The sequence below is a fragment of the Emys orbicularis genome, chromosome 19 (assembly GCF_028017835.1).
Source record: "Emys orbicularis isolate rEmyOrb1 chromosome 19, rEmyOrb1.hap1, whole genome shotgun sequence".
Classification (NCBI taxonomy): domain Eukaryota; kingdom Metazoa; phylum Chordata; order Testudines; family Emydidae; genus Emys; species Emys orbicularis.
In genome coordinates, this window is record NC_088701.1 from 4881920 (window position 1) to 4898548 (window position 16629).

Genomic DNA, 16629 nt, shown 5'->3' on the forward strand with positions numbered 1-16629 from the left:
AGAGAGACACGGCAGGAGGTGCAGGGTCGGGGGGCCTCAGAGGACACGGCAGGAGGTGCAGGGTCGGGGGGCTCAGAGGACACGGCAGGAGGTGCAGGGTCGGGGGGCTCAGAGGACACGGCAGGAGGTGCAGGGTCGGGGGGGCTCAGAGGACACGGCAGGAGGTGCAGGGTCGGGGGGCTCAGAGGACACGGCAGGAGGTGCAGGGTCGGGGGGCTCAGAGGGCACGGCAGGAGGTGCAGGGTCGGGGGCTCAGAGGACACGGCAGGAGGTGCAGGGTCGGGGGCTCAGAGGACACGGCAGGAGGTGCAGGGTCGGGGGCTCAGAGGACACGGCAGGAGGTGCAGGGTCGGGGGGCTCAGAGGACACGGCAGGAGGTGCAGGGTCGGGGGGCTCAGAGGACACGGCAGGAGGTGCAGGGTCGGGGGGCTCAGAGGACACGGCAGGAGGTGCAGGGTCGAGGGGGCTCAGAGGACACGGCAGGAGGTGCAGGGTCGGGGGGCTCAGAGGACACGGCAGGAGGTGCAGGGTCGGGGGGCTCAGAGGGACACGGCAGGAGGTGCAGGGTCGGGGGGCTCAGAGGACACGGCAGGAGGTGCAGGGTCGGGGGGCTCAGAGGACACGGCAGGAGGTGCAGGGTCGAGGGGGCTCAGAGGACACGGCAGGAGGTGCAGGGTCGGGGGGCTCAGAGGACACGGCAGGAGGTGCAGGGTCGGGGGGCTCAGAGGACACGGCAGGAGGTGCAGGGTCGGGGGGCTCAGAGGGACACGGCAGGAGGTGCAGGGTCGGAGGGGCTCAGAGGGCACGGCAGGAGGTGCAGGGTCGGAGGGTTCAGAGGGCACGGCAGGAGGTGCAGGGTCGGGGGGCTCAGAGGACACGGCAGGAGGTGCAGGGTCGAGGGGGCTCAGAGGACACGGCAGGAGGTGCAGGGTCGGGGGGCTCAGAGGACACGGCAGGAGGTGCAGGGTCGGGGGGCTCAGAGGACACGGCAGGAGGTGCAGGGTCGGGGGCTCAGAGGACACGGCAGGAGGTGCAGGGTCGGGGGGCTCAGAGGACACGGCAGGAGGTGCAGGGTCGGGGGCTCAGAGGACACGGCAGGAGGTGCAGGGTCGGGGGCTCAGAGGACACGGCAGGAGGTGCAGGGTCGGGGGGCTCAGAGGACACCGGCAGGAGGTGCAGGGTCGGGGGGCTCAGAGGACACGGCCGGAGGTGCAGGGTCGGGGGGCTCAGAGGGCACGGCAGGAGGTGCAGGGTCGGAGGGTTCAGAGGGCACGGCAGGAGGTGCAGGGTCGGGGGGCTCAGAGGACACGGCAGGAGGTGCAGGGTCGAGGGGGCTCAGAGGACACGGCAGGAGGTGCAGGGTCGGGGGGCTCAGAGGACACGGCAGGAGGTGCAGGGTCGGGGGGCTCAGAGGACACGGCAGGAGGTGCAGGGTCGGGGGCTCAGAGGACACGGCAGGAGGTGCAGGGTCGGGGGGCTCAGAGGACACGGCAGGAGGTGCAGGGTCGGGGGCTCAGAGGACACGGCAGGAGGTGCAGGGTCGGGGGGCTCAGAGGACACGGCAGGAGGTGCAGGGTCGGGGGGCTCAGAGGACACGGCAGGAGGTGCAGGGTCGGGGGGCTCAGAGGACACGGCAGGAGGTGCAGGGTCGGGGGGCTCAGAGGACACGGCAGGAGGTGCAGGGTCGGGGGGCTCAGAGGACACGGCAGGAGGTGCAGGGTCGAGGGGGCTCAGAGGGCACGGCAGGAGGTGCAGGGTCGGGGGGCTCAAGGACACGGCAGGAGGTGCAGGGTCGGGGGGTTCAGAGGACACGGCAGGAGGTGCAGGGTCGAGGGGTTCAGAGGACACGGCAGGAGGTGCAGGGTCGGGGGGCTCAGAGGACACGGCAGGAGGTGCAGGGTCGGGGGGCTCAGAGGACACGGCAGAAGGTGCAGGGTCGGGGGGCTCAGAGGACACGGCAGGAGGTGCAGGGTCGGGGGCTCAGAGGACACGGCAGGAGGTGCAGGGTCGAGGGGCTCAGAGGACACGGCAGGAGGTGCAGGGTCGGGGGCTCAGAGGACACGGCAGGAGGTGCAGGGTCGGGGGCTCAGAGGCTACGGAAGGAGGTGCAGGGTCGGGGGCTCAGAGGACACGGCAGGAGGTGCAGGGTCGGGGGCTCAGAGGACACGGCAGGAGGCGCAGGGTCGGGGGCTCAGAGGACACGGCAGGAGGTGCAGGGTCGGGGGGCTCAGAGGGCACGGCAGGAGGTGCAGGGTCGGGGGGTTCAGAGGACACGGCAGGAGGTGCAGGGTCGGGGGGTTCAGAGGACACGGCAGGAGGTGCAGGGTCGGGGGGTTCAGAGGACACGGCAGGAGGTGCAGGGTCGGGGGGTTCAGAGGACACGGCAGGAGGTGCAGGGTCGGGGGTTCAGAGGACACGGCAGGAGGTGCAGGGTCGGGGGGCTCAGAGGACACGGCAGGAGGTGCAGGGTCGAGGGGCTCAGAGGACACGGCAGGAGGTGCAGGGTCGGGGGGCTCAGAGGGCACGGCAGGAGGTGCAGGGTCGAGGGGCTCAGAGGACACGGCAGGAGGTGCAGGGTCGGGGGCTCAGAGGACACGGCAGGAGGTGCTGGGTCGGGGGCTCAGAGGACACGGCAGGAGGTGCAGGGTCGGGGGTTCAGAGGACACGGCAGGAGGTGCAGGGTCGGGGGCTCAGAGGACACGGCAGGAGGTGCAGGGTCGGGGGGCTCAGAGGACACGGCAGGAGGTGCAGGGTCGGGGGGTTCAGAGGGCACGGCAGGAGGTGCAGGGTCGGGGGGTTCAGAGGACACGGCAGGAGGTGCAGGGTCGGGGGCTCAGAGGACACGGCAGGAGGTGCAGGGTCGGGGGGCTCAGAGGACACGGCAGGAGGTGCAGGGTCGGGGGGCTCAGAGGGCACGGCAGGAGGTGCAGGGTCGGGGGGCTCAGAGGACACGGCAGGAGGTGCAGGGTCGAGGGGCTCAGAGGACACGGCAGGAGGTGCAGGGTCGGGGGGCTCAGAGGACACGGCAGGAGGTGCAGGGTCGAGGGGCTCAGAGGGCACGGCAGGAGGTGCAGGGTCGGGGGGCTCAGAGGACACGGCAGGAGGTGCAGGGTCGAGGGGTTCAGAGGACACGGCAGGAGGTGCAGGGTCGAGGGGCTCAGAGGACACGGCAGGAGGTGCAGGGTCGAGGGGCTCAGAGGACACGGCAGGAGGTGCAGGGTCGGGGGGCTCAGAGGACACGGCAGGAGGTGCAGGGTCGGGGGCTCAGAGGGCACGGCAGGAGGTGCAGGGTCGGGGGGCTCAGAGGACACGGCAGGAGGTGCAGGGTCGGGGGGCTCAGAGGACACGGCAGAAGGTGCAGGGTCGGGGGGCTCAGAGGACACGGCAGGAGGTGCAGGGTCGGGGGCTCAGAGGACACGGCAGGAGGTGCAGGGTCGGGGGCTCAGAGGACACGGCAGGAGGCGCAGGGTCGGGGGCTCAGAGGACACGGCAGGAGGTGCAGGGTCGAGGGGCTCAGAGGACACGGCAGGAGGTGCAGGGTCGGGGGGCTCAGAGGGCACGGCAGGAGGTGCAGGGTCGGGGGCTCAGAGGACACGGCAGGAGGTGCAGGGTCGAGGGGCTCAGAGGACACGGCAGGAGGTGCAGGGTCGGGGGGTTCAGAGGACACGGCAGGAGGTGCAGGGTCGGGGGGATCAGAGGACACGGCAGGAGGTGCAGGGTCCGGGGGCTCAGAGGACACGGCAGGAGGTGCAGGGTCGGGGGGTTCAGAGGACACGGCAGGAGGTGCAGGGTCGAGGGCTCAGAGGACACGGCAGGAGGTGCAGGGTCGGGGGGCTCAGAGGACACGGCAGGAGGTGCAGGGTCGAGGGGCTCAGAGGACACGGCAGGAGGTGCAGGGTCGGGGGCTCAGAGGACACGGCAGGAGGTGCTGGGTCGGGGGCTCAGAGGACACGGCAGGAGGTGCAGGGTCGGGGGTTCAGAGGACACGGCAGGAGGTGCAGGGTCGGGGGCTCAGAGGACACGGCAGGAGGTGCAGGGTCGGGGGGCTCAGAGGACACGGCAGGAGGTGCAGGGTCGGGGGGTTCAGAGGGCACGGCAGGAGGTGCAGGGTCGGGGGGTTCAGAGGACACGGCAGGAGGTGCAGGGTCGGGGGCTCAGAGGACACGGCAGGAGGTGCAGGGTCGGGGGTTCAGAGGACACGGCAGGAGGTGCAGGGTCGAGGGGCTCAGAGGACACGGCAGGAGGTGCAGGGTCGGGGGGCTCAGAGGACACGGCAGGAGGTGCAGGGTCGGGGGGGGTTCAGAGGACACGGCAGGAGGTGCAGGGTCGGGGGCTCAGAGGACACGGCAGGAGGTGCAGGGTCGGGGGGCTCAGAGGGCACGGCAGGAGGTGCAGGGTCGAGGGCTCAGAGGACACGGCAGGAGGTGCAGGGTCGGGGGGCTCAGAGGACACGGCAGGAGGTGCAGGGTCGGGGGGCTCAGAGGACACGGCAGGAGGTGCAGGGTCGGGGGGCTCAGAGGACACGGCAGGAGGTGCAGGGTCGGGGGGCTCAGAGGACACGGCAGGAGGTGCAGGGTCGGGGGGCTCAGAGGACACGGCAGGAGGTGCAGGGTCGGGGGGCTCAGAGGGCACGGCAGGAGGTGCAGGGTCGGGGGCTCAGAGGACACGGCAGGAGGTGCAGGGTCGGGGGGCTCAGAGGACACGGCAGGAGGTGCAGGGTCGGGGGGCTCAGAGGACACGGCAGGAGGTGCAGGGTCGGGGGGCTCAGAGGACACGGCAGGAGGTGCAGGGTCGGGGGGCTCAGAGGACACGGCAGGAGGTGCAGGGTCGGGGGCTCAGAGGACACGGCAGGAGGTGCAGGGTCGGGGGGCTCAGAGGACACGGCAGGAGGTGCAGGGTCGGGGGGCTCAGAGGACACGGCAGGAGGTGCAGGGTCGAGGGGCTCAGAGGACACGGCAGGAGGTGCAGGGTCGGGGGGCTCAGAGGTCACGGCAGGAGGTGCAGGGTCAGGGGCTCAGAGGCCACGGCAGGAGGTGCAGGGTCGAGGGGCTCAGAGGACACGGCAGGAGGTGCAGGGTCGGGGGTTCAGAGGACACGGCAGGAGGTGCAGGGTCGGGGGGCTCAGAGGACACGGCAGGAGGTGCAGGGTCGGGAGCTCAGAGGACACGGCAGGAGGTGCAGGGTCGGGGGCTCAGAGGGCACGGCAGGAGGTGCAGGGTCGGGGGGTTCAGAGGACACGGCAGGAGGCGCAGGGTCGGGGGGTTCAGAGGACACGGCAGGAGGCGCAGGGTCGGGGGCTCAGAGGACACGGCAGGAGGCGCAGGGTCAGGGGGTTCAGAGGACACGGCAGGAGGTGCAGGGTCGAGGGGCTCAGAGGACACGGCAGGAGGTGCAGGGTCGGGGGGCTCAGAGGACACGGCAGGAGGTGCAGGGTCGAGGGGCCCAGAGGACACGGCAGGAGGTGCAGGGTCGGGGGGCTCAGAGGACACGGCAGGAGGTGCAGGGTCGAGGGGCCCAGAGGGCACGGCAGGAGGTGCAGGGTCGGGGGGCTCAGAGGACACGGCAGGAGGTGCAGGGTCGGGGGGCTCAGAGGACACGGCAGGAGGTGCAGGGTCGGGGGGTTCAGAGGACACGGCAGGAGGTGCAGGGTCGGGGGGCTCAGAGGCCACGGCAGGAGGTGCAGGGTCGGGGGCTCAGAGGACACGGCAGGAGGTGCAGGGTCGAGGGGCTCAGAGGACACGGCAGGAGGTGCAGGGTCGGGGGGCTCAGAGGACACGGCAGGAGGTGCAGGGTCGAGGGGCTCAGAGGACACGGCAGGAGGTGCAGGGTCGGGGGCTCAGAGGACACGGCAGGAGGTGCAGGGTCGGGGGGCTCAGAGGACACGGCAGGAGGCGCAGGGTCGGGGGGTTCAGAGGACACGGCAGGAGGCGCAGGGTCGGGGGGCTCAGAGGACACGGCAGGAGGTGCAGGGTCGGGGGTTCAGAGGACACGGCAGGAGGTGCAGGGTCAGGGGCTCAGAGGCCACGGCAGGAGGTGCAGGGTCGAGGGGCTCAGAGGACACGGCAGGAGGTGCAGGGTCGGGGGTTCAGAGGACACGGCAGGAGGTGCAGGGTCGAGGGGCTCAGAGGACACGGCAGGAGGTGCAGGGTCGGGGGGTTCAGAGGACACGGCAGGAGGTGCAGGGTCGGGGGGCTCAGAGGACACGGCAGGAGGTGCAGGGTCGGGGGGATCAGAGGACACGGCAGGAGGTGCAGGGTCGGGGGGCTCAGAGGACACGGCAGGAGGTGCAGGGTCGGGGGGCTCAGAGGACACGGCAGGAGGTGCAGGGTCGGGGGCTCAGAGGACACGGCAGGAGGTGCAGGGTCGAGGGGCTCAGAGGACACGGCAGGAGGTGCAGGGTCGGGGGTTCAGAGGACACGGCAGGAGGTGCAGGGTCGAGGGGCTCAGAGGACACGGCAGGAGGTGCAGGGTCGGGGGGCTCAGAGGACACGGCAGGAGGTGCAGGGTCGGGGGGTTCAGAGGACACGGCAGGAGGTGCAGGGTCGGGGGCTCAGAGGACACGGCAGGAGGTGCAGGGTCGGGGGCTCAGAGGACACGGCAGGAGGTGCAGGGTCGGGGGCTCAGAGGACACGGCAGGAGGTGCAGGGTCGAGGGGTTCAGAGGACACGGCAGGAGGTGCAGGGTCGGGGGCTCAGAGGGCACGGCAGGAGGTGCAGGGTCGGGGGTCTCAGAGGGCACGGCAGGAGGTGCAGGGTCGGGGGGCTCAGAGGACACGGCAGGAGGTGCAGGGTCGGGGGGTTCAGAGGACACGGCAGGAGGTGCAGGGTCGGGGGTTCAGAGGACACGGCAGGAGGTGCAGGGTCGGGGGGTTCAGAGGACACGGCAGGAGGCGCAGGGTCGGGGGGTTCAGAGGACACGGCAGGAGGCGCAGGGTCGGGGGCTCAGAGGACACGGCAGGAGGTGCAGGGTCGGGGGGCTCAGAGGACACGGCAGGAGGTGCAGGGTCGGGGGGTTCAGAGGACACGGCAGGAGGTGCAGGGTCGGGGGTTCAGAGGACACGGCAGGAGGTGCAGGGTCGGGGGGTTCAGAGGACACGGCAGGAGGCGCAGGGTCGGGGGGTTCAGAGGACACGGCAGGAGGCGCAGGGTCGGGGGCTCAGAGGACACGGCAGGAGGTGCAGGGTCGAGGGGCTCAGAGGACACGGCAGGAGGTGCAGGGTCGGGGGCTCAGAGGACACGGCAGGAGGTGCAGGGTCGGGGGCTCAGAGGACACGGCAGGAGGTGCAGGGTCGGGGGGCTCAGAGAACACGGCAGGAGGTGCAGGGTCGAGGGGCCCAGAGGACACGGCAGGAGGTGCAGGGTCGGGGGCTCAGAGGACACGGCAGGAGGTGCAGGGTCGGGGGGCTCAGAGGACACGGCAGGAGGTGCAGGGTCGAGGGGCCCAGAGGACACGGCAGGAGGTGCAGGGTCGGGGGGTTCAGAGGACACGGCAGGAGGTGCAGGGTCGAGGGGTTCAGAGGACACGGCAGGAGGTGCAGGGTCGGGGGGTTCAGAGGACACGGCAGGAGGTGCAGGGTCGGGGGCTCAGAGGGCACGGCAGGAGGTGCAGGGTCGGGGGCTCAGAGGACACGGCAGGAGGTGCAGGGTCGGGGGGTTCAGAGGACACGGCAGGAGGTGCAGGGTCGGGGGGCTCAGAGGACACGGCAGGAGGTGCAGGGTCGGGGGGCTCAGAGGACACGGCAGGAGGTGCAGGGTCGGGGGGTTCAGAGGGCACGGCAGGAGGTGCAGGGTCGGGGGCTCAGAGGACACGGCAGGAGGTGCAGGGTCGGGGGGCTCAGAGGACACGGCAGGAGGTGCAGGGTCGGGGGGCTCAGAGGACACGGTAGGAGGTGCAGGGTCGGGGGCTCAGAGGACACGGCAGGAGGTGCAGGGTCGGAGGGTTCAGAGGACACGTCAGGAGGTTCCGTGGGGTCACCGGGTGGATGGGTTCCATAGTCCTGGCTCATGCAGGAGCTAGCTGAGGCCCTATGGGTGTCCCATCACATAGGACTGGCCCTAGTCTTTGTGGGTCCTTCTGGCCCTCAGCACACTGGGCATCTCCCCCTGCCAATGCTGTCCTGTCCTGCAATCCTGTTGTGTAGGAATGCTCCCAGCGAGCCAACAATGGGCGCTTCACCCTGCGTGACCTGCTGATGGTGCCCATGCAACGGGTGCTGAAATACCATCTGCTACTGCAGGTACGGACCCTCGGCTGGAAGCTGGGGGTGGGCACGAAGGACCCTGGTCAATGGGGCGTGGTCTATGCAGAAGGATCATGGATTGGGAGTCAGGACACCTGGGTTCTATTTTCAGCTCAGGGAGGGGAGTGGGGTCTTGTTGGCTAAAGGAGGGGGTAGGCTGGGGATCAAGACTCCTGGGTTCTATTCCTGGCTGTGCCATTGGCCTGCTGTGCGACCATGGGCAAGTCCTTTCCCTGCTCTGTGCCTCAGTTTCCCTCTATAAAATAGGCAGAACAATGACCACCGTCGGAAAAAAAAAACCCTATAGGTGTTCGGCATGCTATAATCCCCCTCAGTACCAGCTGGGTCTGGCCAGCTCTTCCATTGAAGCCTGGGGTCAGCTTCAGTCTAGCAAGTCTGCTCTTCGGTGCAGGAGCCGTCTTTATGCTCTCTTTGTTTGTACAGGACGTAGCACCATGGGGTCCTGGGCCATGACTGGAGCACCTAGGTGCTACCGTAATATACCTAATAAATAACGTACAGCACCCAGCACTATATGGGCTCCTGGCTCTGCCCCATGATGCTTTGCTCTGGGGAGCTGGGGAACCCTGGCACCCTCTGCTGGAGGAGCCAGAAATGCCTTTGAGTGGGTCAAATCCATCCCGGTTTATTTCCTCTCTCCAGGAGCTGGTGAAACATACGGTGGAGCCGACAGAAAAGGAGAACTTGCGGCTGGCGCTGGATGCCATGCGGGTGAGGCCGGCTCTGCGTCTCCCGGGTGCTGTCAACTTGCGGGACAGTCGTGAGGGTCTCTCAGTGTTTTGGTCGCCAGACTTGGGCTGGCACAAAACGTTCCGGGGCCTGGCGGGTGGTTGTGCGCATCAGAGGGACTTATGCTTGGGGCGTGAGGGTAGGAAAGTTCCTGTTTAAGGCTGGGTGGAAGAGGGACTTCCCTCCCCGGGGGAAATTCTGACATTGCGAGTGAGGGGGAGGGGGACGGGGACCATCGTCCTGAGGCTGAAATTTTCCTCAGAATGGAAATTCTGAAAAATGTTGATTCCGAAACATCTCAATGACTCAAGGGCTTGTGGAGACGTGGAAATGGACCGAAATAGCTATTCCGGAATAATTAACAAAACCAAGTAGCTAGTCTAGGATAATTATTTTAAAATGAGTACTAATAATAAAATCTATTCCAGAATAATGATTTTATAACAATAAAATAACTATAGTAATGAAAATAATAATTATAAGTAGCTACTCTGGACTAATTATTAAATAAATGACATTATCGTAATAATTATAAATACTTCTTCTGGAATAATGATAAAATATAATAATAAATAATTAATAACAAAAGTAATAGTTATTAATAATAATTTCACTATTCCAGAATAGTTCTTTTCATATATGTCCCAGTGTGGACACTCTTATTCTGGAAGACAAATGCCTTTTCCAATTTAGCTTAATGCACTTTGGAAGTGGATTTATTCTGGAATAGCTACTTCAGAAAATGTTTAAGTGTAGACACACCATAATATAATATAATATAATAATTAATACAAGGGCACCGGAACAGGGCGGAACAGGGTGTCGTGGCCCCCACACTTTTCATTGGCTGTAAGGGCAAGTGATGGGAGGGGGCGGAGAGGAGCGAGTGGGGGGCAGGGTCATTGGGGGAAGAGGCGGTGCGGAAGCGGGGGCTCTGGGGAAGAGGCGTGATGGGGGCTTGGGGAGAAGGGGCAGTGTGGGGGCAGGGCTTTGGGGGGTGAGACCTTATTAGAGTCAAAATCCAGTGACTTAGACTTTTGAATGAGGCGTGTTACAAGTAGACTAGCGCAGCGGTTCTCAACCTTTTTCTTTCTGAGCCCCCCCTCAACATGCTAGAAAAACTCCGGGGCCCACCCGGGGGGGGGGGGCCTCTGGGCCTGGGGTGGGACCCTGGGGCATAGGCGTAGTTTGACTTCTATTGGGGGGTGGGTGGGAGGGGCAAGGGCCGGCAGGGCTCGGGCCAGCTCTGCACAGCGGGGTCCAGGGAGGGAGCGCCACCTCCACCCCCGACTCACCTCATCAGGTCACCCACCTGTCCGGGGCTGGAGCCGGTGGCTGCTCCCCGAGGGCTCTGCCTGGCCAGCTCTGACCGCCTGCGTGAGCACTCAAAGGAGGCTGGGAGTTGAGGAGCAGACGCAACCCCAAGCACCAGGGGCAGATGGGAGAATGCCACAGCTGCCCACTCCATGGTACCACCAGCCAGAGGGGCAGCTGCCCCGCACTGCCTGGCTCGGTCTTCCTGCTTAGGGTGCGGCCTGAGGGGGGCTGAGGGAGAGGAGGTGGGGGGGGTGGAGCTGCCCCCAGGACTACCCCACTCTGGGTAAGGCAGTGCAATTTGGGGGGCAACACCCTTGTGTCCCTTCAATGCTTCAGTCCTGTGGGGAGGTGCCAGGGCTCAAGGCTTCATCCCCACGCCGCTCCCCGCTTCAGACCCGCGGGGGGCGCCGGGGCTCGGGAAACTGGGTTTCAGCGGCGGGGCTCTGCGGCCACCCTGAAAGGGCTTGGGGCCCCCCAGAGGGCTGCGGACCCCCGGTTGAGAACCACTGGACTAGCGAATGACTAGTGAAAACAGGGACGATTTGTTGATTGGAGGGTATTTACTTTGTGTATCCGACGTGTGATGTTCACAGTTTTTGAATCCGCTGTCAGCCCGTCATTGTCTGAGCACCTCATAATTATCCCTAAGTGTGAACATTTAAACCAATAAAAATAGAGGGAAAAAAATGCTTAAAACCCAGAAGTTTGCGCAACGGTGAAAATTTAAAGCTACAAAAATTAAATAAACATTGATAGTCTCAGTTAAAATTCAAAAAAATCTGTTAAACCTAAATAAATACACTAGAATAAATATAATATAACAAATATACCGTAATAAATATGTTGCTGTTGGTGCGGTGAGCTGGGTAGTGGAGGAGCTAGTGCTGGGGGCTGGTGCTGAAGGGTTGGGGGCTTGTCGGGTGGGGAGGCTGGTGCTGAGGGGAGTGGTGGGGGGGGTTGTGGGCTGGGGGCTGCAGAGTTGGGGGGCTTGCGGGGTGGGGAGGCTGGTGCTGAGGGGAGTGGTGGGGGGGTTGTGGGCTGGGGGCTGCAGAGTTGGGGGGCTTGTCGGGTGGGGAGGCTGGTGCTGAGGGGAGTGGTGGTGGGGTTGTGGGCTGGGGGCTGCAGAGTTGGGGGTTTGTCGGGTGGGGAGGCTGGTGCTGAGGGGAGTGGTGTGGGGTTTGTGGGCTGGGGGCTGCAGAGTTGGGGGGCTTGCGGGGTGGGGAGGCTGGTGCTGAGGGGAGTGGTGGTGGGGGTTTGTGGGCTGGGGGCTGCAGAGTTGGGGGGCTTGCGGGGTGGGGAGGCTGGGGCTGGAGAGGGCAGTCGGGGGAGTGCTACTGGGATGCTGCACTGGGGCTATTCAGTACACCCCATTGGGTGGCGGGGAGGGCAGAGCAGTAATGGAGGGGTCTGGCGCCCCCTTTGCTAGCAAGGGATGTCACTCTGCCCCATGGAAACCCCTTTTTAATGGTCAGACCTCAGAGGGCCGTGCCCCCAGCAGAGAATGCCCCGGGGACCCTGAAGGGAAAACCCAGCCATGGATCGCACCCCCAAGCACGGCTGGTGCTGACCAAGGGCTCGGTGTGTCCCCACCCTCCATCCCCTAGGACCTGGCACAGTGCGTGAACGAGATCAAGAGAGACAATGAGACCCTGAAACAGATCACCAACTTCCAGCTTTCCATAGAGAAACTGGTGAGTCCCTGGGCCACAGCTACTGCGTTTGCCGCTTCCCTCGGTCTTTTTCTTTCTTTTTCCCTTCTTCCTTGTCTGTTTGTTCCTTCCTTCATTCCTTCGTTCACTTTTCCTCTTTCATTTGTTTATTCCTCCATTTATTTCTTCCTGCATTCATTCATTCATTCTTCCTCCACCATGTTTCACGTTTGCTCCTTTATCCATTTGTTCCTTTATTTGTTCATTCTTCCTCTTTCATTCATTCCTTTATTTGTTCATTCTTCCTCTTTCAATCTTGCATTTGTTTGCTCCTGTATTTATTCATTCCTTTACTTGTTCATTCATTTTTCCTGTCTCGTCCTTTTGTTCGCTCCTTTATTTGTTTGTTCCCTCAATCATTCTTCCTCTTTTTCCTTTTTTGTTCTTTAATTCATTTTCTTTTATTCATTTGTTCTCTTTGTCATTCATTCACCTGTTGTTGGTTCTTTCATTCATTGATTAGTTCGTTTTCCCTCTTTCATTCATTTTATTTGTTCTTTCATTCTTTTTCCTTCATTTTCATTGTTTTACTCTTTTCCTTTCATTTTTTTGTTCATTTCTTTTCAGTTGCGCGTTCTCTTTAATGAACTAATTATATCAAACGACCGAAATTGTTTTTTTTAATTATTTTTTCCCAGCCGACTGTATCACTTTTCTCCTCTCCCCTGGAATACGTATATACAATACAAACCGGAGTGTGTGTTATACACACTCAACAGCTTCCTGCTGGCTGGCCTTTGTTAGAGCTGCCTCTGTCTAGACCAGTTCCCTTTCCCCGCTCCTACTGGTCACTGTAGTATTTCTAGAGCAGAAGGTCCCAGCATTATCGCTACCACCCTTTGTACAGCTCTAGGAACCTTGTGCAGCCTAATATATAATATGGCCCCCCATGGAGTGAACCCAGGACCCAGCACAGAGGTTTTGCCTCTTTAGCTATAAGAGTCACTCCATCATCCAGTAGCAGTCATAGACTCTTACCGTCTTCGGGCCAGCCATAAGGGAGGTATATGGCATCTGTTCAGCCTGCTGGTTCCATACATCTCAGACTGAATTCCTGTAAGAGGGTTTGGTTTTCTGTCCCCCATCTCCTCTTAGTCACAGTCCCTGGCTCAGTATGGGAGGCCGAAGATTGACGGGGAGCTAAAGGTCACCAGCTCTGAGAAACGCTCCAAGACGGACAGGTGAGCGCAGGCAGAGAGCTAAGCTGTGTGGCTTTGAGTGGCAGCAGCGCGGCCTAGTGGACAAAGCACTGGACTGGGACGCAGGAGACCAGGGTTCTACTATCACTGGTCTGCTGGGTGACCTTGGGCATGTCACTTAACTGGGAATGGGGGCTGAATCGACGCTGGGGGGCTTCCCCATGCAATACAGATACGATCAATAAACCCCCTAAGTGATGGAAGGTTTGCCATCTTGACTTAAGGTCGTACAAGTAGTTTACAAACTCCTTGAGCTGTGGGGCCAACGCCAGGGCTAATCCCATTGCTCTCTAGGCTGCTGACTTTCACCAGAAGGGACCATGATGCATCTGATCACATAACAAGTGTCTGGGACAGCGGTTCTCGGGCCGGGGCCCATGGCAACCATCTCTGCGACCGACAGACCCAAACTGGGGCTCCAGCGCGCAAGATGCTAGAGCTCTGGGCCCCCATTCAGCAACCCATTTAAGCACATGCTGAGCTTTAAGTCACTGGGGCTGCTCACGGGCTTAGAAGTCAGCACATGCTTCCATTCAGGAACGCATCCCTATTCAGGAAGGGCACTTACGCACATGTTTAAGTGCTGTCCTGAATTGGGGTTTAAGCACCAGTGTTTTCAAGGTATAACACAGAGGTGGCCAACCTGAGCCTGAGAAGGAGCCAGAATTTACCAATGTACATTGCCAAAGAGCCCCAGTAATACATCTGCAGCCCCCCATCATCTCCCCCACCCCCGCTCCCAGTGCCTCCCACCCACCGGCAGCCCTCCTCACACCTCCCGATCAGCTGTTTTGTGGCGTGCAGGAGGCTCTGGGGGGGATGGGGGAGGAGCGAGGGCATGGCAGGCTCAGGGGAGGGGGCGGGAAGGGGTGGAGTGGGGGCAGGGCCTGTGGCAGAGCCAGAGGTTAAGCAGTGAGCACCCCCGGCACATTGGAAAGTTGGCGCCTGTAGCTCCAGCCCCGGAGTCGTTGCCTAGACAAGGAGCCGCATATTAACTTCTGAAGAGCCGCATGTGGCTCCGGAGCCAGAGGTTGGCCACCCCTGCTATAACGTGTCTTAGGGCCACTCAGAATCTGGCCTGTCATGTTTTATTGGCGGGGTTGGTTGGATTATTTTCAAAAAATAGCTTTTCATTGAAAACGAACGTGGTGGTGGGGAAATGCCCTTGCTGGACATAAGGATTCCTCTACAAATAAATATTTGTCAGAAATAATGTGTATCGACAATTTAAACGGAAAACCAGGTTTGGGTTGGTTGGCTTTTTAGCCCACGGTTTTTTTTTTGGGTGGGGGAGGGGGCAGGGAAATTTTGATAAACCCCCAATTGATTTGATTTTTTGGGGGGCGGGGGGGGGGAAATTTCCTGCAAATAAAACAAAATAAAAGTAATTTGCGGTCTTGAACCGCCTCCCTTATGCCTATTTCAAGATCAAGCTCTGGGGCAGCTGGGGGAATCTAGAGCAGATACGGTCCTTAATAGTGTCAGCCTGAGGTCCAGAGAATAGCAAAGGATGGAGAACATGTCCCAGGAGCCTGGCGCTTAGAGAAAGCCAGAGAACAGCCAGTGTTTCAGTGCAGACACTCACCGGAGGGTTCTCCTATCGCGTAGCTAATCCACTTCCCTGAGAGGTGGTAGCTAGGCTGATGGAAGAATTGTCCCTTCAGCCTAGCGCTATCTGCACTGGGGTTTAGATCAGCTTAACTTCCTCGCTCAGGGGTGTGGATGTTTCACACCCCTGAGTGACGTAGTTGGGTCGACTTCATTTTTGCATGTAGACCTGGCTTAAGTGTACGGCCTCCCACTGCATCCAGAGCAGGGCTAAAGTCTTGGGGCTCCTATAAGCCGGATGTGCGTTCCTCCCGCCCCCCGCCCATGGCCCATCTGTGGCTCATCTTCTGTCTTCATCCCTCTCCGTGTCGGGGCCTGTTCCTTGCAGGTACGCCTTCCTCCTGGACCAAGCCCTGCTCATTTGCAAGCGGAAAGGGGACTCCTACGAGATGAGGGATTTCATCGACCTCCACACTTACCAGATCCGGGACGACCCCTTGGGAGAAAAGGACAATAAGAAGGTAACGCTGCAGTGTGTGTGTGTGAGCCAGAGCCTCTCCCACCCTGCTAACACAACATGTGTGCACTCCATCCTGCACATCCATACACAGACAGACCCACACTTACACAGAGCAGGTATTTCCCCCCAGTAGGGGGCAGCAACCACACACATACAGAGTCTGCACCATTTCCACTTTGGCCTAAGGCGTCTCCTTAGCTTGACTGATCCCAGTATTTGCCCCTGCACTAGCTCCTCTTCCCCCCGGCTCAGCCCTTTTCTGCTCCTGGGTTGGAGCTAATGAGACCTGCCAGTTCTGGCTGCCAGGGAGAGTCAGCAAAATAACTCATGCTCCTAGTCCCTCTGCTCTAACCCTGGGCACATTCCTCCCAACAGCCAGGAATAGAACCCAGGAGTCCTGGCTTCCACGCACACTCTGCTCTAACTACTAGTCAACGCTCCTTCCAAAAGCCAGGAGGACAATCGTGGTAGTCTGACTCCTGCTTCCCTAGCTGTAATCACTAGACTTCGCTCCCCTCCCAAGGCTGGGAATAGACCCCAGGCATCCTGGCTCCCCACTCCCTTGCTCTAATTTCTAGTCCATACTGCCCCTTTCTGCTGCTGGGGGGGGGGGGGGGAGAGGGAATGTGGTTTCACGTCTCTCTTTGAGTCCCCTTGTCTGATATGCAATTACTAGGAAGGTGGGACCCGCCCCCCATGAGTTCCAGGGGGACTGTTAAACATCCATGTGCTTGTCTTTTCCAGTGGACTCACATGTTCCACCTGATCTGTAGTTATGGGACCCAGGGCTACGAGCTCTTCTTCAAGACGCGAGAGCTGAAGAAGAAGTGGATGGAGCAGTTTGAAATGTCCATGTACGTTCCCCCCCACACACACACCCTCACTCCCATCCCTGCCCACTGATTCTCCACAGATTCGTTGTCAAAAATCTGTCCCAGCCCTTCTCTGAAACTTCTCTGCCACGTCCTGCCCCCCGTCCCCCACTCGTTTGGTTGTTGCTTGCTAGATTATTAGTGGTAAAGTGCCAGATGCTGCACAGACACACAGTGAGAGACAGTCCCTGCCCCAGTTGAGATCAGGGCCCCGTTGTGCCAGGCGCTGCACAGACACACAGTGAGAGACAGTCCCTGCCCCAGCTAAGATCAGGGCCCCGCTGTGCCAGGCGCTGCACAGACACACAGTGAGAGACAGTCCCTGCCCCAGTTGAGATCAGGGCCCCGTTGTGCCAGGCGCTGCACAGACACACAGTGAGAGACAGTCCCTGCCCCAGCTAAGATCAGGGCCCCGCTGTGCCAGGCGCTGCACAGACACACAGTGAGAGACAGTCCCTGCCCCAGTTGAGATCAG

General features: G+C 61.7%; 1 protein-coding gene across 1 annotated transcript in view; it reads left to right on the forward strand.

Moving 5' to 3' along the window:
• The window catches only part of VAV1 (vav guanine nucleotide exchange factor 1), a 110053-nt gene that overhangs the window by 73481 nt on the left and 19943 nt on the right, over positions 1-16629 (forward strand). The window contains 6 exon segments of the mRNA XM_065419628.1: positions 8141-8236; positions 8903-8971; positions 11911-11997; positions 13111-13196; positions 15151-15283; positions 16027-16136. Coding sequence (XP_065275700.1) covers positions 8141-8236; positions 8903-8971; positions 11911-11997; positions 13111-13196; positions 15151-15283; positions 16027-16136 — 581 coding nt within the window.